This window comes from Salvelinus namaycush, chromosome 36, assembly GCF_016432855.1.
Source record: "Salvelinus namaycush isolate Seneca chromosome 36, SaNama_1.0, whole genome shotgun sequence".
NCBI lineage: Eukaryota > Metazoa > Chordata > Actinopteri > Salmoniformes > Salmonidae > Salvelinus > Salvelinus namaycush.
The window spans coordinates 20,023,364-20,049,498 of NC_052342.1; the positions used below are offsets into that span (position 1 = coordinate 20,023,364).

Consider the following 26,135-nt stretch of genomic DNA (forward strand, 5'->3'; position numbering starts at 1 on the left):
GTCAGAGTGAGAGAGTGTGTGTGCGCACTAGTGTGTGTCTATGTACGAGTGCGTGCATGTATGTGTGTGGGTTTGCACATGTGTGTGTGCCACAGCCTCACTAAGGAGTGAGACCCGTCCAGACAGTTACGGATGATGACCTCATAGTCACTAATAACTTCCTCTCGGCGCGTGTCTACAGGGGCGGGGCCTAGAGGGAAGAGGGAGTGGCCTAGAGGGAAGCATGTCGCTACGACTACGCTATAAAACCAGTAGACCTCTCACTCAGACACTCACACTCAACCGGTGATTCTCTTCTCACGGGGAAAAGACTGACCCACTACTATTACAGCAACTCTCAAGCAACTCTCAAGCTCATCTTCAACTAGTTCATCTTTCAACACTTCAACTTCAATTTCAAAGTGAGTTTGGATTATTCTATTCTTCACAGCAGGTTTTTATCACATCTTGGAATATGTCCCTCATGCAAACTTCTTAGAAATGTAATTTGTTGTTATTATTATGTAACAAATCACTAAATGGAAACGTATATATTTACCGTCTGTCTGTCCGCGGGTGTCTATAAACTATCTCAGAGGTTGTAACAGTTTTATTTCCCTTCAAGCCAATCAGAAACGAGTATTCAACAATGCCATGGTATAAGAGTCAATATCTGAACCCTGAACTTCAGTAGACTGTAGAAGTCCCGTGGCTCAGCTATTGTCCAGTCACTAGGTCAGTCACCACACAGTGAAAGGGCTTTTGACAGGACGAGAGGTGAGTCAAGTTGGACAAACAGAACCTGCAGACCATTACGTTTGAACTGGGGGAGCCTGAGTAGAGGAGTAGTAGGCAACACTAGTGTAGGAACCGCAAGAAACACGTCTTGTACTGACTGTGTTCTGCACAAGCCATGGTCTTTGTTTGGTTAGAGTGTTAGGGTTACTTAGGGTTGAGGTGCTTACCACCCCCCCTCTCAGCAGCTCAACTTCATCCTATATACTTTCTAACACACTTCTGTCTCTCTTTCTCTCTCTCACACACACACACTCACATTCTGTCTGTCTGTCTCTCTTTCTCTCTCTCACACACACACTCACATTCTGTCTGTCTGTCTCTCTTTCTCTCTCTCACACACACACTCACATTCTGTCTGTCTGTCTGTCTGTCTGTCTCTCTTACTCTCTCTCTCACACACACTCACATTCTGTCTGTCTGTCTGTCTCTCTTTCTCTCTCTCTCACACACACACACTCACATTCTGTCTGTCTGTCTCTCTTTCTCTCTTTCTCACACACACTCACATTCTGTCTGTCTGTCTCTCTTTCTCTCTCACACACACACTCACATTCTGTCTGTCTGTCTCTCTTTCTCTCTCACACACACACTCACATTCTGTCTGTCTCTCTCTCTCTCTCTCCGTCTTTCTCTCTCGCTCCCTCTCGCTCCCTCTCGCTCTCTCGCTCCCTTTCGCTCTCTCTCTCACTCTCTCTCCCCCACTTCTCTCTCTCACTCTCTCTCTCCCCCCCCTCTCTCTCCCTCTCTCTCTCTCTCCCTCTGTCTGTCTCACACCCGCATGTTCAAGGCTAGCACCTGTGTCTTGTCTCTTGTTTTGTCTCACCCATGTCTGTCTGTACCCACAGCAATCCAATGCCAGGTTCACTGTGTCTCTGTGCCAAGGTCTGTTTTCCATTGAGAACCAGGGTCATATTAATTAGTGCACACCATAGCAATCCAACAGTAAAATGTACATTTCTTATTGGACAAGTTCTGGTATAGTCCCTCCCTGTTTCAGTCCGTTTCTTTCCGTTTGTGCCTAGTGATTATGACCGAATGTGAACTATTCTGATTTACTATCCTTCCTCCAGAAGTGTTGTAACATACCTCTGGTTGTACAAGTCTGGTGGAATGACAAATTAGCTCAACTACAATCAGATTTAGCTATAAACAAGCTGTGTAATGCTTTTTAAAAGGTTTCTAAATTCTAATAGCTAGCCAGCAGAAAGTGTGCAAGGTATTTTATGCTGACTCAAAAACTGACCTGGGTGTTTCAAGAAAACATATGGTATTAACATTTTTATACGTAACCCCTCGGGTAACACTTGTACAGCGAAGCATCTGACAGATATTTTCATATTTGATCTTTCTTCTTTGATCCTTCGATCATTTCACTAATTCTCCTCTCCTCTCCTCTCCTCTCCTCTCCTCTCCTCTCCTCTCCTCTCCTCTCCTCTCCTCTCCTCTCCTCTCCTCTCCTCTCCTCTCCTCTCCTCTCCTCTCCTCTCCTCTCCTCTCCTCTCCTCTCCTCTCCTGATTTCCCTTTACACAATATTGTTAGATCTCTCTATCATTTCACTAATCGCTCTCTCCTCTCCTTCCTCTCTCCTTTGAATGCTTTACCTGTATATAATGTTGTTAGAGTCCTCTAACCTTCTCCTCCATCTCTCCCCAGGATGCTGTGCCTGTACGTGTGGTTCTTCCTCGGCCTGTCCGGAGCCGCCATCTCTAACCTCCAGGAGAAACAGACAGACTTTGGGATGCGGGTCTTCTCCCAGGTGGCCCAGAACTCCAAGGGGTCTAACCTGGCCTTCTCCCCCTACGGCGTGGCCACCGTTCTGGGCATGGCTCAGCTGGGAGCTGGGGGCAACACCCTGAAGACCATGAACGCCAAATTGGGTTTCTCACTACAAGGCAAGGAAGGATGGCTGCTGTGTGTCTGATAACAAAGGGAACATTTACAAAGCAATACAGATGGTAGACTTTACCTTTCACAATGAGGCCTTGACGATGACATAACCGTAGGCTGACATATTCAGAACAAAGTCAGCATGTCACTGTTAGTTGACGAAGCATCTGATTAATAAAATTAGATTTGATTCCCACTATCTCAACATCTCTCTATGCAATTGTGACTCATTCATTCTCTCATTCTCTCCTCTCCTCGACCTCCTCCTCCTCTTTCTCTCCAGCCTTCTTTGTACCTTTAACCAGAAATTAAAATCAATGAATCAATGAATCCTTCTCTCCTCCTCCAGAGAGAGGAATGGCGCGTCAGCAGCGTCTTCTCCAACGGGACATCTCCAGTGAGGAGGGAGTGGAGCTGGCCAGCGGCGTCATGGTGGAGAGAAAGATGACTCTGGAGAAAGGCTTCAGGAGGGGGCTGGGGAAAGCCTTCCAGGCCTCCCCTCACCAGCTGGACTTCTCTAGGCCAGACCAGGCCCTGGACATCATCAACGCCTGGGTCTCTGACCACACTGCAGGTGAGATACAGTAGTACTGAATACAGTACACCTTCACAGATGACACAAAGTGGAGGATAGTTTAGTATTCATCAGAATGTTGATAGAATGGAATGGAATAGAATAGAATAGAATGGAATAGAACAGAACAGAATGCAATATATTTTATTAGTCAATTTTACCATGACATCAAACATTTGTGTCAGTACTGACCCCACTGTCTCAATAAACCTCCATACCTCTCTCTTCTCTTTCCGTCCAGGTACCATCCCTTCATTCCTGTCTTCCGGTGCTCTGACCGATGAGACCCGTATGGTCCTGCTGAACGCCCTTCACTTCCAGGGGCTATGGAAGGTCCCCTTTGACCCCAAGATGACGGAGGAGAGGCTATTCCACTGTGCCAACGGCAGCTCCGTGCCCGTACCCATGATGAGGCTCACACACAGCTTCAAATACGGTGGGTAGCACGTCGACACTGTAAACACTTTAGAGTTTCCCTTTTAATCAAGCCTTTTTGTGTGTAAACACTCATGTTACTTTAAGAAGACCTCACTCACAGGACATGAGATCTGTGCACATAACTCGCATCTCCCATTGACATCAGTTTACAGTTAAGACTCTTAGGGTATGTACTCTTCAACAGTCATTCATACAAGTCAGCCCCAAGCCAGCAGCTATAGCGTTTAAACCAATCATGACTGCTACCTCCACCAATCAAAATGAAACTAATCCAACCTCCATCTCTCCTCTCCTCCTCTACAGGTGAGTTCGTGACCCCCGACGGCGTGGACTACGACGTCATCGAGGTTCCTTACGAAGGCGAGTCCCTGAGCATGCTGCTGGTCTCCCCCTTCGAGCCCGAGACGCCAGTGAGCTCACTCAGTAGCGAGCTGACCACCCAACGGCTGCAGCAGTGGAGACAGGAGCTGAGGAGCGTTAAACGTCAACTGGCCCTGCCTAGGTTCACCCTGGACACTGAGGTGGATCTGAAGTCTATTCTAATCAGGATGGGGTTGGGGGATATGTTCAACCTGGCCAAGGCAGACTTCACACGCATCACCAGTGAGTACCTTACCATTAATATTCATCAGTTAGTGCTTGGTGTCTGAAATGGCATTCTGAAATGGCACACAGTGCAATATTATGACCCGGCTCAGGGCCCATGGAAAAGGATGGGCTCCGTTCCAATATCCACACTAGCATTCCACTTCTATATAATCAGTGTTCAACAAATATACTGTATGTTTTCTTATTCTTTTTAGACAAAATAATATAACCTCCCTCCCTCTTTTCTCTCCCTCTCTTTCAGCTGAGCAGCCTCTGTGTGTGTCCAAGGTTCTACAGAAAGTCAAGATTGAGGTGAACGAGGAGGGAACCAAAGGATCAGCTGCCACAGGTAAAGGATCCATGGACTACATGTTGATGACAGACTCAATTCAGTATTTATTATATGGATCCATGGACCACATGTTGATGACAGACTCAATTCAGTATTTATTATATGGACCACAGGCGGCCGGTGGCACCTTAATTGGGGAGGACAGGCTCATAGTAATGGCTGGAACAGAATGGATGGAATGGTATCCAACAATGGTATCCGATGCCATTCCATTCAGTCCATTCCAGCCATGATTATGAGCCGTCCTCCCCTCAGCAGCCTCCTGTGATATGGATGTATGCTATGGTAATTCATAAGGAATTGATGCTGACTTTACAATAATAAATAATAGAGAGTTGTGTTTTGACTGCAGTGCCTATCATAGAGGGGCACGTAAAGACAATACATTGAGGATGATGATAGTATCTGAATTGTGTTTTGACTGCATCGTCTCCTCTCCTGTCTTTGCCTCTTTCCAGCTGCCATCCTGTTCTCTCGTATGGCTGTAGAGGAGATCACAATGAATAGACCTTTCCTCTTCCTCATACATCACAAGTCCACAGGTGAGTTTCCCCTATTATACCTACATCACAGTGGAGGCTTTTGAGGAGAAGATGGCTCATTATAATGGCTGCGATGGAGCAAATGGAATGGCATAAAACCCATGCAAACCACATGTTTGATGTATCTGATACCATTCCGCTGATTCCACTCCAGTCATTACCACGAGCCTGTCCTCCCCCATTAAGGTGCAACCGTCCTCCTGTTGCTACATCACCATCTATGTAAAAAACAACAACATGTTAGCCTTGGTTATCCACTGTCTCCACTCACCATAAGTCTAGCTAGCTGTGCCCTCTTTATACAAGTGAATACACGTTCGAGTAAATTCATATACTGCATGATCTTGTTGGAATTATCTTTGTCCCTCTGACACATTGACATACTTCCTACCTTGTTCTTTCTCTAATATAAAATATATTTGTTTTCCCATCCCAGGTGCTGTTCTGTTCATGGGTCAAGTCAATCAACCCCAGCAACACTAGTGACCAATAGGATCCCTTGAAACACAGACTAGATCACAATGACCATGGACACTCCTATCATTCCATTGGCAGGGATACCTGTCAGTCAACTTGCTACTGAAACCGACCATGAATAGTTACATCTATGACCTTGACATTAACTACAAGTTAATTATACATATTCACCTTCCTGAAAGGGGAAAATGCATATATTTTGATAAGAAGTGAAAGTTTATATATCTGTTATTTGTTCTGATGGGATATATTTTTTTAATTGTAATGTGAGCAATTGGTATGGTTGGAAATGAAATTGATATGAAGGGAAAAGGATTGAATGGGAAAAAAAGATGTATGAATTTTATTTTTATGTATTGCTCTGCTTGTTCCAACACGTTGTATTTTTAAAGTATTTATATATTTATTAAAATGACAACTTAAAAAAAAAACTACTCTGTTGACGCCTACAATTTAAAACGTTTGCATATTAGTGTCAACCTCTTGTGTCCATAACATGAACAGTGACTTAGAAAATCAATTATTTCATTGGAGTAGTTGGATCCAGAAATATAGGTTTTAATTCAGATTCTGAATACAATAAAATAGGCCCCACAGTGTGACATAAGATGTGTGCAGCCTGCATGTTGTGGTTGCACAAAATTTAGGCAACAGAGCAGGCCTAAATGTAATATTGCCTGCAATATGTAGAGCCTCTGATAAAACCGGCAATTTAACTTGTGTTTAAATCTATAAAAATCTCTCTATCTTTCTGACTGAATGAACACATTTTTGGCCATAATTTCGTAAGAACTCAATTTCCATGGAAACCACATCAACCGTCTTGTCATGGCAACACCACCCGAACATACTGAACTCGTGCGAGAGACACCCTCCACATGTCATGCCCCCGATCCTCCCAAGAATACCCATCATGCACACCAAATCAGATTTATAACAAAATATAGGCTACTCATGAACGCAAATGAAAGCACTTTATGTCTACGGTTAGTTTTACTAACGCAATAGTTTGAAATAGGCCTAGATCTAGCGTGTTGAGACAGGGAATAATAGTTATTATACCCAAACTAAAGGACTCTCTTTACCTGGACAATTGGAGACCAATCAAGTTATTGGCAAATGACTTTAAATTACTAGTCCATGTCTTCGCCAATAAGCTGAAACAAGGCCTTGATGATATAGTGAAACTCAATCAGCCTTCATTAAAGGAAGGAGTATTCATAACTGTGTACGATTGGTTTTAAATATTTTAGATTACAGTGAATTCATAGAAGATGGCTTCATATATATTGTTTTTTTAAGACTTTTGCCACTTTAGAACACAACTTTTTATTTAGAACTCTCTACTTTTGGGTTCGGGGAGAATTTCTGTAAAGTGATAAGGATGACACTAGCAGTTCAGTAACTATGAGTTACTATCCCCTCATTTCTCTGTTGCTAGAGGAATTAGACAGGGTTGTCCAATCTCCCCTCTTATTTATTTTAGCCACAGATTTACTAGCCATATTTAACAAATCTGAGAATTCAAAAGGGATCTGCATTTTTTTGGTAAAGATATGTCAATTTGCAGATGATACTGCCCTTTCCTAAAGGATAGGGCAACTATTCCCTTGGCTATTGACAGAATCAAGATATTTTCTATGGCCTCTGGGTTGACTCTCAACCTTAACAAATGTGATCATGCCAATTCACTTCTGTGACTCCGACAACATTGCCTCCATACCTGTTAAAAAGAAAGTTCAATATTTTGGAATTGTTATCACCAAAAACCTATCTGTTAAGCGGAGCGACACAGGGGAACCCAAGAGCAGACTCAGATGAGGAAACAGGGATGAATGAACCAAATTATTTATTGTTACACAGGAAGATATGGAGTGCAGATCCAGGGAAGCTCAGATGAGTTGCAGATAAATCAGATGTGGAGACTGAGGTTGAAGTTAGCTGAGTAGAACAGAGTAAACAGGTCCTGCGGGGAATCCAAGGTAGTAGTGGTGAGTAAAATCCAGAGCAAGGTAGTTGAGTGGTGAGATGTGGAACAGGAGACAGGAGCCAGAGACAGAGAGGATAAACAGTGTCAGGCAGCGTAACAGGATCTTGAATAATCATAAATGGCTAGAATCATGAACTGACTGAGCAGAGATTACAATCTGGCAGAGAGGAAGTGGAAGGACTGAGTATTTGTAGAGGTCTTGATTATGGAACAAGTTGCAGCTGGTAGGGATCTGCTCTGACTCCAGCACACCTGTCTCCAACCACACAATCACACAGAGAGGGAGAGGGAAAGAGACAATGTGTACAGGGGGAGTAACTGCAGGGCAAGAAGACACCGGATGAACACCAGAGGGCGTAGCAGGAGCAGATGTGACAATATCTCAATTTTGGGTCATATTCTTTTGTCCAAGACTGATGGTTTATCGAGAATCATTTAGTCAAGTCAGTCCATATTTATTTATTCTAATAACATGAAAAAGTCAATTATTTTATACTTAGATTTGTTTGGAGGAATAAAAAGCATTCTATTCGGAAATCTCAATTAGTGAAAGACTGATGGTGGAGGTTTACAGGCTATTGATTTTGAGTCGTTAGTGGGTGCTTTTAGAATTAATTGTTAAAAGGATGTTTGTCTAATCCTGCATCTATGTGGTATCATATCCCTAAAAGTCTGTTTAATAAACTTGGTGGACTTGAAATCCTAATGAAATGTTATTTTGACCCTCCAAAATTCCGTGTGAAATTGTCTAAGTTTCATCAGTAAAAAATGTTTTTCTGGAAAAGATTATTCAAGCACAATTTTTCCCCCCATTAAACATTGATTTTGAATAATAGAGTTATTAAAATTATCAGGAAATCCGCCAAAGGCCTTTGGTTTGACAAGGGTATAATTGTTTTTGTGTGTGTATGGGGGGGTTCGCCTGGTGTTTGTTTATTTATTTTTTTCATTGTATTCACATGAATGTCCCTGTATAGATGTGTAATATTGTTATTATTGTTGCAATAAATTTAAATAAAAAACTCTAGCGAGTTGGCCTGGCTACAAAACGGTTGCCTCAAAATGCGCAATGCGCATGTTCAGTGAGCTGACGTCTGTCACCGGATTCTTTCCTACTACGAGCTAGTTGACTGGCCGAATGGGTTGTTTGCGTTAGCCGTAGTGTTCTGCTAAAACAGAGATGGAATGTTGACGCTTGCTGCGTTTAAAACCGAATCAAGTAATTCATCTAGGAAGACACGAGTTAATATTTGCGTCGAGGACCCGATAAAATGGTAAGTATTGTCGGCTCGCCATAAAAATAGTTGACTAGCTAAAGCTAACCTGCTACCTCATTAGCTAGCAAAGTGTATGGTTTCAGGAAGCAGTGTAAACCAAGCCGGTTGGCCAACTGACAGTTGTACTGTGTTACCTAGTTAGCAATGTAAAGTGGTTAATGCTAAAATACAGGTAACTTGCTTGCTGATAGACAGGCTGTACATTCGAATTGTATCTAATATAAATTCTAACTTCGCCAGCAAGATGTACGCTCATTAGTTAGCTTCGAGGCTTCAAACTAACCTTTGATATTTGCTTAGCCAAATACTATAGTGATTAGACAAACATCTATCTATATATCTGCAATGATAGAAATGAACAATGTGTGTTGATTTAAATGTGCAGTTAACTATTCAGACATTAGTTATTCTGTTGCGGACTTGTTTGTCAGTCAGTTAGGCTAACTAGTTACCTATTGAATTGCTACCCTGATACCTTTATTGTACTAGTGTGGACAGAATGATGAACTATTGACTGTTAGACCATGTCCACCTTTGTCAACTTGATAAACACTCCTTTCATCAGTACACTCCAATACAAATGGGAAATGCTGTCTCCATGTCACCAGTATCCTACTACAGGACATAACACCCCTTCCGTGTCTCTTCTCTCTGTCAGATTTATACTAGAGAGAAAGCACTGAGCGGGTTTGACTGTAAGTAAAGTGGAACTAGCATAGCCCAAGTAGTCTGTATTATTGATTGGTGTGAGTAGTTTGTACTAGAGCTGGGACGATGAACCAACAAGGATCGATACCAACCGAACACTTATCTTTAACATTTTGCTAATATCGTTATGATAAATAACCTATAGGGCTCTACTACAGAAATGTGAAGTTTGAAATGAAATAAGTTTGCTAATATGGGTTATTTTTAATGGGACAATTGATAGCTAGAACAGTAAGTTTTAATGGTTAATATAAAAAAAGACTTACACATTGTGATAAACTTAATGTTCAAATTATCGTGATAATTCATTTATAGTGGATTTTTGTCTATCGCCCAGCTCTAGTTTGTAAGGTTCGTCTAGTTCTGTGTATTTAACCTATGGTCCCTAACATCATGTGTAGCTCAGCTTTGCTTCTGTGTTTTTCGTAGTAACTAACTAGCCGTAGTGCCAGTCTGTTTGTGCCATCATGGCAACTCCTTGTTTGGCACTAAGTGACAAGGAGTTGCCATGATGGCACAGACAGACTGGCACTCAGGCTACTTTTTTAATTTTTTAATTTAACCCTTATATTACCAGGTAAGTTGACTGAGAACACGTTCTCATTTACAGCAACGACCTGCGGAATAGTTCCAGAGGAGATGATACTAACTACTGATGTTCTCTGTATAGCTTTCAATCTAATATTGTGTTTGCTTTAGCCTCAGTCTAACTTTTAATGATCTCTACAGTTGCTGTTAATAATATTTGATTACTAAACAAACTAATATTTATTGTTGTCTGGTCATTGCTTCTTGAAGAGTAATGGGTCTCTGAGTTCTAATTGTGTTTTACATGGACATATTGTACACAGAAGAGCTCTGTCAATTCTGTTGGCTAAATTGAATAATGTTAGCCTGGTTCCCGATCTGTTTGCGCTGTCTTGCCAACTCATATGGTCATTGTCATGCCAAATGCGACAATGACCATATGAGATCTGGGCCCAGGCTACAATACTGTGGGTCCATTGACGAAGTCTTATGACTGCTGCTGCTAAATCACATCATATTTTAGGATCTGACACAGATGAGACTAAGAATACTCCCAAAGAGAATTCTATTCTTGTACACAACATGGCCGCTTCTACCGCATCACATGCCTCGCTCGCTCTCTGTAGTGTCTCTGAGGACACACACTGTTTAGTTCTCACATCTTCACTGTTCTTTCTTGTTTTCTCTCTTTTTCTCTCACACACACACATGCAGGCAGTACGCACTACACACATATGTTTATGGAGTAATTTTAGAAGGTGACTTTCACATATGATGATGTTGTAGGCAGGCTGTATTACAGAGTTGAGAATGAGATCCGGGCCAGAGTTAATGAGAATGGTTGGTGTGAGTTGGGCCGTATGCTACCGGGGTTAATGTTTGTGCTACATTAGTATCTAGGAGATTGACGCTCCACCAGACCACATGGTGCCAGGGAGTTCCAGTGTTCTATAGCAATCTCTGCTACTGGACAGTTGTTGTTCCTCAATATTAACACTGTGGGCATACAGTAGACCAGTGGTTCCCAACCTTTTTATAGTCCCGTACCCCTTCAAACATTCAACCTCCAGCTGCGTACCCCCTCTAGCACCAGGGTCAGCGCACTCTCAAATGTTGTTTTTTTGCCATCATTGTAAGCCTGCCACACACACTAATCGATACATTTTATTAAACATAAGAATGAGTGTGAGTTTTTATCACAACCCGGCTCGTGGGAAGTGACAAAGAGCTCTTATAGGACCAGGGCACAAATAATAATAATCAATAATTTTGCTCTTTATTTAGCCATCTTACATATAAAACCTTATTTGTTCGTCAAAAATGGTGAGTAACTCACCACAGCTTAATGAGAAGGGTGTGCTTGAAAGGATGCACATAACTCTGAAATGTTGGGTTGTATTGGAGAGAGTCTGTCTTAAATCATTTTCCACACACAGTCTTTGCCTGTATTTAGTTTTCATGCTAGTGAGGGCTGAGAATCCACTCTCACATACAGTTGAAGTTTACATACACCTTAGCAAAATGCATTTAAACTCAGTTTTTCACAATTCCTGACATTTAATCCTAATACAAATTCCCTGTCTTAGGTCAGTTAGGATCACTACTTTATTTTAAGAATGTGAAATGCCAGAATAATAGTAGAGTGATTTATTTCAGCTTTTATTTCTTTCATCACATTCCCAGTGGGTCAGAAATTTACATACACTCCATTAGTATTTGGGAGCATTGCCTTTAAATTGTCTAACTTGGGTCAAACGTATCGGGTAGCCTTCCACAAGCTTCCCACAATAAGTTGGGTGAATATTGGCCCAATCCTCCTGACAGAGCTGGCGTAACTGAGTCAGGTTTGTAGGCCTCCTTGCTTGCACACACTTTTTCAGTTCTGCCCACACATTTCTATAGGATTGAGGTCAGGGCTTTGTGATGGACACTCCAATACCTTGAGTTTGTTGTCCTTAAGCCATTTTGTCACAACTTTGGAAGTATGCTTGGGGTCGTTGTCCATTCGGGAAGACCCATTTGCGACCAAGCTTTAACTACCTGACTGATGTCTTGAGATGTTGCTTCAATATATCCACATAATTGTCCTCCCTCATGATGCCATCTATTTTGTGAAGTACACCAGTCCCTCCTGCAGCAAAGCACCCCCACAACATGATGCTGCCACCCCTGTGCTTCACGGTTGGGATGGTGTTCTTCGGCTTGCAAGCATCCCCCTTTTTCCTCCAAACATAACAATGGTCATTATGGCCAAACAGTTCTATTTTTGTTTCATCAGACCAGAGGACATTTCTCCAAAAAGTACGATCTTTGTCCCCATGTGCAGTTGCAAACCGTAGTCTGGCTTTTTTATGGCGGTTTTGGAGCAGTGGCTTCTTCCTTGCTGAGCGGCTTTTCAGGTTATGTTGATATAGGACTTGTTTTACTGTGGATATAGATACTTTTGTACCTGTTTCTTCCAGCATCTTCACAAGGTCCTTTGCTGCTGTTCTGGGATTGATTTGCACTTTTCGCATCAAGTACGTTCATCTCTAGGAGACCGAACGCGTCTCCTTCCTGAGCGGTATGATGGCTGCGTGGTCCCATGATGTTTATACTTGCGTACTATTGTTTGTACAGATGAACGTGGTACCTTCAGGCATTTGGAAATTGCTCCCAAAGTATGAACCAGACTTGTGGAGGTCTACATTTTTTTTTCTGAGGTCTTGGCTGATTTTTTTTGACTTTCTCATGATGTCAAGCAAAGATGCACTGAGTTTGAAGGTAGGCCTTGAAATACATCCACAGGTACACCTCCAATTGACTCAGGCTAATTGACATCATTTATCAGAAGCTTCTGAAGCCATGACATAATTTTCTGGAATTTTCCAAGCTGTTTAAATGCACAGTCAACTTAGTGTATGTAAACTTCTGACCCACTGAAATTGTGATAGTGAAATAAACAGTTGTTGGAAAACAGCTGTCTGTAAACAGTTGTTGGAAAAATTACTTGTCATGCACAAAGTAGATGTCCTAACCGACTTGCCAAACTATAGTTTGTTAACAAGATATTTGTGGAGTGGTTGAAAAACAATTTGAATGACTCCAACCTAAGTGTATGTAAACTTCCAACTTCAACTGTAGGTACGTGATTGCAAAGGGCATCAGTGTCTTAACAGTGCTATTTGCCAATGCAAGAAACTCTGAGCGTAGCCCAATCCAGAAATCTGGCAGTGGCTTCTGATTTAAATGACATTTTCACCAAACCGCTTGTTGCAATTTCGATGAGGTTCTTTTGTTCAGATATCGGTAAATGGACTGGAGGCAGGGCATGAAAGGGATAACGAATCCAGTTGTTTGTGTCGTCCGTTTCGGGAAAGTACCTGCGTAATTGCGCACCCAGTTCACTCAGGTGCTTTGCGATATCACTTTTGACATTGTCTGTAAGCTTGAGTTCAGTTGCACACCAAAAATCATACAATGATGGAAAGACCTGTGTGTTGTCCTTGTTAATGCGGACAGAAAAGAGCTCCAACTTCATCATTTTTTCCCCCGTACATTGAATGTAGTTGCGGAGAGTCCCTGTAATCCTAGATTCAGATCATTCAGGTGAGGAAAAAATATTACCCAGATAGGCCAGTCGTGTGAGGAAACTTGTCATCATCCAAGCGGTCAGACAAGTGAAAATTATGGTCAGTAAAGAGAACTTTAAGCTTGTCTCGCAATTCAAAAAAACATCAATACTTTTCCCCTTGATAACAAGTGCACTTCTGTATCTTGTAAAAGCGTTACATGGTCACTGCCCATATCATTGCATAATGCAGAAAATACATGCGTTCAGGGGCCATGCTTTAACAAAGTTAACCATTTTCACTGTAGTGTCCAAAACATCTTTCAAGCTGTCAGGCATTCCCTTGGCAGCAAGAGCCTCTCGGTGGATGCTGCAGTGTACCCAAGTAGCGTCGGGAGCAACTGCTTGCACGCGTGTTACCACTCCACTATGTCTCCCTGTCATGGCTTTTGTGCCATCAGTACAGATACCAACACATCTTGACCACATGTCCATTTGATGTCACAAAGCTGTCCAGTACTTTAAAAATATCCTCTCCTGTTGTCCTGGTTTGCAGAAGAAGATGTCTTCCTTAATTGACCCCCCCATGAACGTAACGGACATATACCATGAGCTGTGCCAGGGCCGCCACGTCTGTTGACTCATCCAGCTGTAACGCATATATTCACTGGCTTGTATGCAAAGCAGTAATTGTGTCAAAACATCTCCTGCCATGTCGCTGATGCGTCGTGAAACAGTGTTTGATGAAGCCACCCCCAGCATTGTCCCAGCCATATCCGTGGCAGCAGGAAGAATTAAGTCCTCCACAATAGTATGGGGCTTGCCTGTCCTAGCCACTCGGTAGCTCACCATATAAGATGCTTCTAGCCACTTCTTATTAATGGTATGTGTTGCTTTTATGCATGTCTTGCTACTCGAAAGTCATCTTTATTCTCGCTCAAAATCCCGTGGTTTATTTTTCAAATTGTCATGTTTCTAAATGTCTACGCAAGAGTGAAGGTTTCCAGCGAGAGAGTAACTGTTAATGTGATTGGATGTTAATTGACTAGGCTACCTGTATTTGACATTGTTTTTATTTCGCTGAACACTAGATGGTTTAATTGAATTTTTGGCAGTGAAACGAGGCTACTCAGGTGAGGGGGGGGGGGGACCTCACCCAAATCTATAGACCCATTGGAAAATATAAATGTACTGTTTGAAAATGGGAAGGGGAAAAATAAATAAATGCATTATTTTTTTTAACTGAATCACATTACTCCAGTTTAGAAATACCTGCAGTAGACTCCTGTGAAAATGTTTAAAAAAAAATAATGCACTTGAGAGTCATGAGTTAAGGGCTCTGTCTTTCTTCCTCCATCGGTTTTCCTCTAATCTGTCTTCCTCTCTCTACCTCATCTCTTCCTCTCTCTCTCCCTCCCACTGCGCTCTACCATCATCCCAGTGCAGGCTGTTAATGTATCAGACTCACTGTGTGTGGTGTGTGTCCAGTATTCATCCAACAACTGAATATTTATCTTTATTATGTCTAGATCTCCCTTCTGGTAACTCTGTCTATCATACCTCCTGCTTCCTCCTCCACGCTCCCTGGGTTCCCAGACACAGATTAAACCTAGTCTTGGACAACCAATATATTTCAATGTCTTGCTATCTCCTCCCCCTGTATAGATGCGTTTCATGCTGCTGTTCAGTCGGCAGGGGAAGCTGCGTCTCCAGAAGTGGTACACGGCCACGGCCGAGAGGGACAAGAAGAAGATGGTCAGGGAACTGATGCAGGTGGTCCTGGCCCGCAAACCCAAGATGAGCAGCTTCCTGGAGTGGAGGGACCTCAAGATTGTCTACAAGAGGTACTGGAATATTTCTCTCTCGCTCTGTTTCAACATGCACAGTAGATATACATTCACAATATTCATGATATAATCACCTCCTACATGTACAGTACTACATCCTACACTTCCCTAAAAGGACAGGCTGTTTGTTGTAATGCCTACGTCTTCATGGTTGTGTGGAACAGCAGGTAGGCGCTATGCGCTGTTCACACACACTTGAGCATGTGCTCCATGGGCTGCTATCTGTGAGCTATACGTGCATTAGTATCTGAAATTGTGCGTACTCACTCACACTCTCTAGGGGGCCTCTGGAAAGTGTTAATTGTGGAATGAGTTTCTGAAATGCCAACTCTCTCTGAAAATGAGTTGTCATGGTTGGAATGATGAGTCAACCAGTGACTCAGTGTTTGGTGTTATGTTCTAATCATTCTCCCCATCAAAACATCTGGCCCCACTTTACTGGTAATAATTGCCATTCAAATGTGTTTCCAGGGGGGACGTTAATAATTGCCCTTCAAACGTGGTTCCGGGGGGGTGTATTTTAAGAGACAGAATGTCACCTCGTGATATTACTGTGTGTGTGAGCACAGTGAATCGCCCAGGCTCCAGGCTGTCTTTCAGGCATGTGTATTGTTTTCTCCCAACACTGATGTCTCACAGCAGACAGCGTTTTAGATTGTACAGTGTGCTCCAATACAGCGGATGCTCAGTGATTCTGTTATAACACTCATTCCACCACTCATGCAGAAGGCATCCACACACAACACTCTGGGTTAAAGCTGCCCATAGGATCCCACAGTAGCTTAGAGGTTAGACACACCGAGACCTGACGGGTCGATGGGTACTTATCACAGTAGAAGGCCGTTCCTTCTTTTACTAGAACAAAGAACGTGCCTGTCAGTGGCCGACAATTTAACTGAGCCAATTGGAGAGCCCGGACTAACTTAAACAATTAAGCAGCATACTATAATTTATTTTTCGAAAGCAAGTCTTTACGTCTTTTACATTTAGCTAAGGAGTTTTGCGCACAAATCATTTTTTTGTTAGGTTTGATAATGTGAACTTGCAAGAACAAATCCTTTGATTTAATGATAATGTTGATACTAGCCAGATGGCCACAACAAGGACTTACTACACATTTTAGCTAGCTATCAACATTAGCGCAGCTTGCTAGTTAGCCAACATTAGCTAACTACATATTTAGAAGTGGGCACAAGCCAAACATAGCGTTGCTTTCTTAAGCTATCTAGGCAGACGGCAGATGATTTGAGTGAACAACAAAACATTTACTGCCGACACTGGACAGATGTACTAAGTATCTCTCTGCCGTCAGTATCCTTGGTGTGTGAGGCTTTGACGCTTAGTGATTCTGTAGAAGCGTCTAATCATTTGCGCAGCAGTGTCATGCAGTGCCTGTTTCTGGCCAGGGGAGGGAGCCAAAGAGCCTACGGACTTCTCTAATGCTCTAACACACAGATGCACACACTATGGTGTATAAGACTGGCACATGCCATTTTGAATATCACACCCCTTGAATTGTCTGACTACACTGCATAGACTTGAGTCATTAAAGAGGCAATCTGCATTCAAACAATAACAAAGAGCCACCCGCCACTGCTTTGGTAGAAAGAGTGAGGATTTAGCTGCTACACTGCATAGATTGGCATTGTTAACAGCAGCATATCAAGATTTTCTTTCAGTAGTTCTTAGTTTTCCTGGGTTACGGACTGGACTGGCGCTCCAGAGATTCCCCCAGGACCTTTTATTCTCAGCTGAACCTAGGGTTGCAAAATTCTTGTTAACTTTCCCTGAATTCCCAGGTTTTCCAGAAGTACTGAGTTGGAGGGTTCTAGATTCCCTGGTTATTCCCTCCTGTGGAACACCTCAATGATAAAAGTGTGGGTGTGTTGAACTTGAATAACACAACAGGTGTGTGTGTTAGGTATGCCAGTCTGTATTTCTGCTGTGCGGTGGAAGAGCAGGACAACGAGCTCATTACTCTGGAGGTCATCCACCGCTTCGTAGAGCTGCTGGATAAGTACTTCGGCAGTGTGAGTCACTCCAGCTCTCTTTCTCTCATCCCTCACGCTGTTTCTCCACCCTCTCTCTTTTGCTCTCTCACTCCTACTCTATATTTTTATCACTCTATTTTCCTATTCTTTCTTCTTCTCTCTTTCTTTCTCATCCCTCACTCTCCTTCACCATCTTTTGTTCTATTGCCAACTCTTTCTCTCATCCCCCTCTCCTGTAGCCAACCCTCTCGCTTTTTTTTCTTCACTCCTGTGGCCAAATGTCTCTCCTGGCTCTGTGCCCCTCTCCTGGCTCTGTGCCCTTCTCCTTGGCTCTGTGCCCCTCCCCCTCAATCTACAAATAATAGCCCATAATGATAAATCAAAACTGTTTTTTCCAAAATTTTGCAATTTATTCCAAATAAAAAATGGAAATATCACATTTACATAAGGATCCAGACCCTTTACTCAGTACTTTGTTGAAGCGCCTTTTGCAGTGATTACGTACTTGAGTCTTCTTGCGTATGACACTACAAGTTTGGCACACCTGTATTTGGGGAGTTTCTCCCATTCTTCTCTGCAGATCCACTCAAGCTCTTCCAGGTTGGATGGGGAGCATCGCTGCACAGCTATTTTCAGGTCTGTCCAGAGATGTTCGATCGAGTTCAAGTCCGGGCTCTGGTAGGGCCACTCAAGGACAATCAGAGACTTGTCCTGATGCCACTCCGGCCCTGTCTTGGCTGTGTGCTTAGGGTCGTTGTCCTGTTTGAAGGTGAATCTTCACCTCAGTCTGAGTTCCTGAGCGCTCTGGAGCAGGTTTTTATCAAGGAACTCTGTACTTTGCTCCGTTTCTTTGCTTCGATCCTGACTAGTCTCCCAGTACCTTCTGCTGAAAAACATCCCCACATGATGCTGCCACCACCATGCTTCACTGTAGGGATGGTGCCAGGTTTCCTCCAGATGTGAAGCTTGACATTCATGCCAAAAAGTTCAATCTTGGTTTCATCAGACCTGAGAATCTTGTTTTTTATGGTCAGAGTCCTTTAGGTGCCTTTTGACAAACTCCAAGTGTGGTTGTCATCTGCCTTTTACTGTCGATTGGCTTCTCTGGCCACTCTACCATAAAGACCTGATTGGTGGAGTGCTGCAGAGATGGTTGTCCTTCTGGAAGGTTCTCCCATTTCCACAGAGGAACTCTAGAGCTCTGTCAGAGTGACCTCCCTGACCAAGGCCCTTCTCCCCCGATTGCTCAGTTTGGCCGAGTGGCCAGCTCTTGGAAGAGTCTTGGTGGTTCCAAACTTCTTCCATTTAAGAATGATGGAGGCCACTGTGATCTTGGGGACCTTCAATGCTGCAGACATGTTTTGGTACCCTTCCCCAGATCTGTTCCTCGACACAATCCTGTCTCGGAGCTCTACGGACAATTCCTTCAACCTCATGGCTTGGTTTTTGCTCTGACATGCACTGTCAACTGTGGGACTTTTATATAGACAGGTGTATGCCTTTCCAAATCATGTCCAATCAATTGAATGTACCACAGGTGGACTCCAATCAAGTTGTAGAAACATCTCAAGGATGATCAATGGAAACGGGATGCACCTGAGCTAAATTTTGAGTCTCATAGCAAAGGGTCTGAATACGTATGTAAATAAGGTATTTCTGTTTTTTATTTGTAATAAATTTGCACACATTTCTATATCTGTTTTTGCTTTATCATTATGGGGTATTGTGTGTAGATTGCTGAGGATTTTTATTTATTCAATTTTAGAATAAGGCTGTAATGTAACAAATGTGGGAAAAAGTGAAGGGGTCTGAACTTTCTGAATGGACTGTGGTTACCATCCCTCTCTTAAACCCTCTCCTCTCTCCCCTCTCTCCTTCAAATTCTGTGTTTTTAGGTAAATGTACTTGGTCAATAAAGGTGATTCTGATTCCTCCCTGCGTGTGTGCGTTCGCCCCGGCAGGTTTGTGAGCTGGACATCATCTTTAACTTTGAGAAGGCCTACTTTATACTGGATGAGTTTCTGATCGGGGGAGAGATCCAGGACACGTCCAAGAAGAGTGTACTCAAGGCCATCGAACAGGCCGACCTACTGCAGGAGGTACACACACACACCGACACACACACACACACACACACCACAGGAGGTAGAAGTGATCTCTTATTAAAAATAATGTGAAACTCCAGCTAACCAGTGTAATTGATACTTCAAACTATTGAATGGCTGTTTTTAACCAACGTTTGGGTCTCCCTCGACCTCAATCGGTGTATTTTGGAGTTCTCCCTACCATACTTGCTAGGACTCTACCTTAGAATGAATGATGTATGTTTTTTTGTGTTGTACGGTGGTGGTAATCATTATCCTGTCAGAGCATCTGTTCCCCACAGAGATCCCCTCTTGTAATTCAACAGTATGAGTTCATAGACCCTCATAATGCTAGAATGTGATAATGTACATTCTAGACTTGTAATATGTCATTCTATGCTGTTCCCCTTCTCTCTATCTCTCCCTACAGGAGGATGAATCTCCCAGGAGTGTTCTAGAGGAGATGGGTCTGGCATAGTGACAACAGGGTACTCTGCTCACAGCACTTTATCAGGCTACAGACAAAGACTCTTTGGGTTCCAGGTGTAGGGGGGAGGAAAGGGGGTTTGTGATGTGGGTGTGTATGGGGAGGGGGTAAATGGAGGGGTTTGGGTTAAGCCGGGGGGGTCCGATGAGATTCACACCGTTGACGTTCTGGTACTACTGAATTCAAAGCATTGCTGACATTAATTGTATATTATCATGATGGTTTAAGGTTGTAAAACTAACTTTCCCAAAATTCTCAAGTTTTCCAGAAATCCTTAATGGTGGATTCTGGATTACCTGTTAAATCCTGTCTGATTCCTGGGATTTTACAACTATTTTTGGATAACCTGGGAATTTTTGGGAAGTTACCGGAATATTGCAACCGTAATGATCCACGCCCTATGTATATTAGCTCTGTGAAAATCATTCCAATTTTGGCTGGAAGATTTATCTATTACTACTGTTATGTAACCCAGATGTAGGTTCAAATAGTATCTGAAAATCCTTCAAGTACTTCCAGCGTTTGCTTTGGCCTGCCTGGAGACCATTCTATTGGTTCCATTGTGCTAATCAAGCTCGGCTTTAAGTATTTGAAATAGTTTTAGAACCCAGGTCTGATTTGACCTTTGACATTTCCCTCAAAAGAGGCAGGTCAGAACACATCTCAAGCCTTTTTATAGCTGGGGATGCAATTAAACATCAAAACATCACTGAACAGATTACGTTTGATCAGATTAGGGTTGCATCGCCAAATGGCAACCTATTCCCTATATATAGTGCACATGGGCTCTGGTAAAAAGTAGGGCACTACATAGGGAATAGGGTGCCATTTGGGGGACATGAATTTGGTTTTAAATAAATGGCTGTTTTAAAATGTTTTGTATATGGACCACATGTTATGAGATTATTATTAATAATAGTAATATAATACGTTTGCTGTTTTTAAGGGAACACATTCATTGTCTGCGTTGGTGAGCTTTGTTGAACCTATAGTAGGATCTTGTCAGGGAACAAAAAGAAGTAACCTTGACATTCATATAAAGAGGAAGGGAAACAAATCTGAAAAATGATTCTTCCCAAAATTCCAGTTCCATCCAGAGTTCCTTTAGAATTCTAGTTCTGTGTTCTATTCCGGAACTGTTTCAGACCATCTCTCCATCTCTCTCCTCTCTCGCCCAGGCTTTCTTGTGTTGAGCAAGTAACCTATGGAGAAGTTTGTGCCGTTTTAGTCCTTGTGTGGATGTGCTAACATGAACGTGTTTAAAGGGCTCAACGTGATGGTAGGTGATGATGATGATTCAACTTAGTTGAACCCAGGGCAAAAAATAGTTTCAGGTTGTTTTTGAGCTGCAATGCATAAAAAAGTGAACTACTTTTAGATGCATGTGACTTTTTTGGGAGAAATACAACAAAAAAATGGACCTAGCTACCATTCCTATATATATACACACTAAATGCAGTACTATACCACATGGCAGATAATTTCTCCCCAATTTACACCTATGGAATACCTACTTTCCAAAGAGTCATCATGTGTTTGTCTGCAACGAGGGAAGAAACTGCAACTAGTAGAGTTTGGCTTCAGACTATAAACATGTGTTCTTATAACCAGACTTTAGCCCTTTGCTTTTAACAAGGTACGTTCCAATGTTCATACCAACATACTACTTGCTAGTGTGCATTCCCAAATACGTTGCTTTACTCCAAGTAGTATCAATACATAGGCTATGTTCCAATATCCACACTGGCATACAACTTAGAATTCATGCCCAATATATTACCTACCTACCCAATCCTCTTTGTGTCTGGAGTAACACAAGGCTTCTAGGGGAGAGCACCAGTGCTTCTGGTCTGCAGCGTTCATGGTGAGGAATTATTAGATGAAGTCATACTCCATCTTCTTCTCAATCCTCCATCGCATCTGCCCTATATAGTGTTCTGTTCAAAGGGATCTGAGCAATGGGACAGAGCTTCTTAGTGGTCTAGTGTGGATTATTGGAACTACACCTGAAGTTGGAAGCTATTTTGAGTAGTGTTGAGGTTTTTCAGGGACTCTGTGTGGTGTTTTATTCATTTTGTAATCCAGCATTAGGGGTGGGAGGTCTGATAAATAACTACTGAACTAAGGTCCAGTCATGGCACCCTCTTCCCTAAATTTATTTATTTAACTAGGCAAGTCACTTAAGAACAAATTCTTATTTGCAATGACGATTTACAATGGGTTGCAGACGGGGAATCATGTGGGAATGTAATTTTATAATGACAATAAAATCACATTTTAAAAGTATTGTGTATTTTTGCCTTCTGAATTGTTTAAAACTTTTACCTACCTTAGTTGAATGTACTGACAGTAAGTCGGTCTGTATAAGAGCGTCTGTCCTTATTTTAAATGACTAAAATGTAACTGTAGCTGGTAGTCGTTTTGTTAAAGCATTTTGTGTTAACTACAGAATGCCCATGCATGTTTAAAGAAATGGATTCCAATAGGAAGTGCCAGTCTATAGACTTTAATGCACAGCTACCAGTTGATGTAGCTGCTGTTTTGAAATTCAGAGCCGTTTCAAAGCCTCAGTGTAGGAAGCTGTTTGTGGGAGATAAAGGAGTGTTTTTGTGTCGACAAATGTTAGAAAGTGGATGCATGTGTTAGTGGGAAATGTCAGTCTCTATAGGTGTAAATGCATACCTGTTGATGTAGCTACTGTTGTAAATTCAGAGTATCCAAAGCCAAGCTGTTTGTGTAAGATAGGGAGAGAGAAAGAAAGGGGAAAGAGAGATGGAGCCTCTAAGTGTATGAGTCACCGTTCTTTTGTGACCGTGTTGAAGTGAAGCTCAGCCTTGCCACACAGCAGAGAGCGAGAAACGAGTCTGAGGGAGATGGAGGGATGAGATAAAGGAGGACAGTCTGTCCGTAAATAAGGGCACAGAATAGGAGTACAGGTGGATTTATTCAGGCAATACCTAACCCACCACAAACTATTCAATGTTTTCAGAGCTGTCACAAAGTATCGAGGATAAATTGGGCATTCAGGGCATCATGTTGGCACCAAACTGACATGGCCGTCTCAGAGCTACCATGGGGACGCAGCAGTAGCTCTGGGCTGACTAGCTGATGGAGATATGGCCAACATATCAATATTGAACTTGCAAGTATACAATGAACACACTTCCCCGGCATACTTCCTAAAATAGTACTAAATATGCCTAAATACATTTGGGACTTCAGTCCCTTGTCCCCTCCAACCCTCACATGGTACTACTTGGCTCCTCCACAGCCAGATACCTCTCTCTAACCCACACATGGTGCTACTTGGCTCCCACACAGCCAGATACCTCTCTCTAACCCACACATGGTCCTACTTGGCTCCTCCACAGCCAGATACCTCTCTCTAACCCACACATGGTCCTACTTGGCTCCCACACAGCCAGATACCTCTCTCTAACCCACACATGGTCCTACTTGGCTCCTCCACAGCCAGATACCTCTCTCTAACCCACACATGGTCCTACTTGGCTCCCACACAGCCAGATACCTCTCTCTAACCCACACATGGTCCTACTTGGCTCCTCCACAGCCAGATACCTCTCTCTAACCCACACATGGTCCTACTTGGCTCCCCCACAGCCAGATACCTCTCTCTAACCCTCACATGGTCCTACTTGGCTCACACACAGCCAGATACCTCTCTCTAACCCTCACATGGTTCTACTTGGCTCCCCCACAGCCAGATACCTCTCTCTAACCCTCACATGGTCCTACTTGGCTCACACACAGCCAGATACCCCTCTCTAACCCTCACATGGTCCTACTTGGCTCACACACAGCCAGATACCTCTCTCTAACCCTCACATGGTCCTACTTGGCTCCCCCACAGCCAGATACCTCTCTCTAACCCTCACATGGTCCTACTTGGCTCACACACAGCCAGATACCTCTCTCTAACCCTCACATGGTCCTACTTGGCTCCCCCACAGCCAGATACCTCTCTCTAACCCTCACATGGTCCTACTTGGCTCACACACAGCCAGATACCCCTCTCTAACCCTCACATGGTCCTACTTGGCTCCCCCACAGCCAGATACCTCTCTCTAACCCTCACATGGTCCTACTTGGCTCCCCCACAGCCAGATACCTCTCTCTAACCCACACATGGTCCTACTTGGCTCCTCCACAGCCAGATACCTCTCTCTAACCCACACATGGTCCTACTTGGCTCCCCCACAGCCAAATACCTCTCTCTAACCCTCACATGGTCCTACTTGGCTCCCCCACAGCCAGATACCTCTCTCTAACCCTCACATGGTCCTACTTGGCTCCCCCACAGCCAAATACCTCTCTCTAACCCTCTGTATTATGCATCTTTAATGCTGTGTTATTTCAGCAAGCCCACATTACAGTCACCGACAAAGGCTTGGAGAGAGCGCTAGTGAGGGAGAGAGGGGGTGTGTGTGTCGGATCCAAAGGTGTGGGTGGCTTAGTATCAGAGTAGGCAGGAAAGGGCTCTCAGATTTGCAATGGAAATACAGTACCCCACACACACACACACACGGGCTGATAATTTGAGGCCGTGCTGCATTCCCACAGACTGTTCCTGCTATGATGTTGAGGTTGGTGAACTCTCCCCTCCTCCTCCTGACTTCCCCTCCTCCTGACCCCCCCCCCCCCATCTCTTCCTGACCTCCCCTCTTCCTCTTCTCATTTCCTCTTCCTCTCCTCCTCCCTCACCTCTTTCGCAGATTCCCGCCCTACCGCCATCCTTCTCTTCTAAATGGCAGTGATTAGCCCAGACCTTTTTTGAGAAAGCTATTATCCTTGGTGACGGTATGGGGCCCTGAAATAAACATAGAATGTTAAAATGCTCCATTCTGTTTTCCATCTGAATGTGTCCCAAACGGCACCCTATTCCCTACATAGTGCACTACTTTTACCTATGGGCCCTGGTCAAAAGTAGTGCACTGTAGCGGGCACTACATAGGGAATAGGGTGCCATTTGGGATGCACACCATCAATACATCATCAGTACACAGAGATGGAAAATGACTGGGAGTATATCACAAATAATAATGCAGGTCGTGGGTGCATCGTGTGTGTGAGAGAGGGACTGAAGGAGAAAAAAACATGAGAGAGGGAAAGAGAGATGGGTCTGTTTTTGATTATGTGGGTGTGTATTCCATTTGTATGTATCATGTCCTAATATGGCCTGGCTGTGGCTGGTTATACCAGATGAACTATATGTAGCTGGTTGGACTGGACTAGATCTACTCTGTTATATTAGTAAGGTCCAGAGTTATTACCACCTTTGATAAAGATCAGCAAAAAATACTATAAAATACATAATACAAATACTGAGGGAAAAATTAGGAAATTCTATTTTATACTAATACAATTGTAAGAGGAAGAGATTTTGTTTAAGAAGTAATGCCAAAAAGACATTTAAAAGATAGTGGTCAATTATTGGTGCCTCTGTTTTCATTACTCTAGCACACTCTCCTTGCAAGGATAATGACACTGCGCCTTTTACAAAAATATTTTATGAGATTGGAGAACACATTTGGAGGGATCTTTGACCACTCCTCCATACAGAATCTTTCCAGATCTTTGATGTCCTTCATCTGTTCTTATGGACTGTCCTCTTCAATTCAAACCACAGGTTTTCAATGGGCTTCAAGTTCAGGGACTGAGATGGCTGTTGCAAAATGTCGATTTTGTGGTACTGCGTAAAGTTCATGATGCCGTTGACCTTAACAAGGGCCCCAGGACCAGTGGAAGCAAAACAGCCCCATAAAATCAAAGATCCACCACCATATTTTACGGTAGGTGTGAGGTCGTTTTCTGTATAGGCTTCTGTTTTACAACACTAAACCCACCACTGATATGCGTGGCCAAAGAGCTCTGACCACCACCACCTGGAGTTTGGTGAACGGCACTGGCACTTCGGTTGGAACCGACGCTATTGTCAGATGACGTGAAAATAGAGCTCTTTGGCCACGCACACCAGTGGACTGCAGTATGTATGTGTCTCTGTGTGAGTGTGCCTGAC

General features: G+C 43.1%; 2 protein-coding genes across 3 annotated transcripts; both read left to right on the plus strand.

The window, feature by feature from the left end:
• Positions 1 to 276: 276 nt before the first annotated feature.
• LOC120030394 (plasminogen activator inhibitor 1-like) lies at positions 277 to 6,070 on the plus strand. The gene is made up of 8 exons (XM_038975782.1): positions 277 to 401; positions 2,432 to 2,670; positions 3,015 to 3,239; positions 3,481 to 3,675; positions 3,981 to 4,280; positions 4,528 to 4,614; positions 5,076 to 5,159; positions 5,596 to 6,070. Exons 2-8 carry the CDS (start codon positions 2,433 to 2,435, stop codon positions 5,640 to 5,642), a joined length of 1,176 nt encoding a protein of 391 aa, XP_038831710.1. The 5' UTR covers positions 277 to 401; position 2,432; the 3' UTR covers positions 5,643 to 6,070.
• A 2,653-nt stretch (positions 6,071 to 8,723) lies between these two features.
• On the plus strand, positions 8,724 to 22,384 carry LOC120030320 (AP-1 complex subunit sigma-1A-like). 2 transcript variants are annotated; one of them, XM_038975683.1, is made up of 6 exons: positions 8,724 to 8,900; positions 9,562 to 9,598; positions 15,355 to 15,533; positions 17,458 to 17,566; positions 19,489 to 19,626; positions 20,042 to 22,384. In XM_038975683.1, exons 3-6 carry the CDS (start codon positions 15,355 to 15,357, stop codon positions 20,087 to 20,089), a joined length of 474 nt encoding a protein of 157 aa, XP_038831611.1. In that variant the 5' UTR covers positions 8,724 to 8,900; positions 9,562 to 9,598; the 3' UTR covers positions 20,090 to 22,384. The 2 variants fall into 2 exon arrangements, with proteins under 2 accessions (XP_038831611.1, XP_038831610.1); XM_038975682.1 differs by lacking the exon at positions 9,562 to 9,598.
• Positions 22,385 to 26,135: the final 3,751 nt, after the last annotated feature.

Coding starts and splice junctions, on each gene's coding strand:
- LOC120030394 (XM_038975782.1), top strand. CDS start 2,433: ATGCTGTGCCTGTACGTGTGGTTCTTCCTCGGCCTGTCCGGAGCCGCC. Junction 3,676..3,980: donor CACACACAGCTTCAAATACG/GTGGGTAGCACG, acceptor CCTCCTCTACAG/GTGAGTTCGTGACCCCCGAC. Junction 4,615..5,075: donor CAAAGGATCAGCTGCCACAG/GTAAAGGATCCA, acceptor GCCTCTTTCCAG/CTGCCATCCTGTTCTCTCGT.
- LOC120030320 (XM_038975682.1), top strand. Junction 17,567..19,488: donor TGGATAAGTACTTCGGCAGT/GTGAGTCACTCC, acceptor TCGCCCCGGCAG/GTTTGTGAGCTGGACATCAT. Junction 19,627..20,041: donor AGGCCGACCTACTGCAGGAG/GTACACACACAC, acceptor CTCTCCCTACAG/GAGGATGAATCTCCCAGGAG.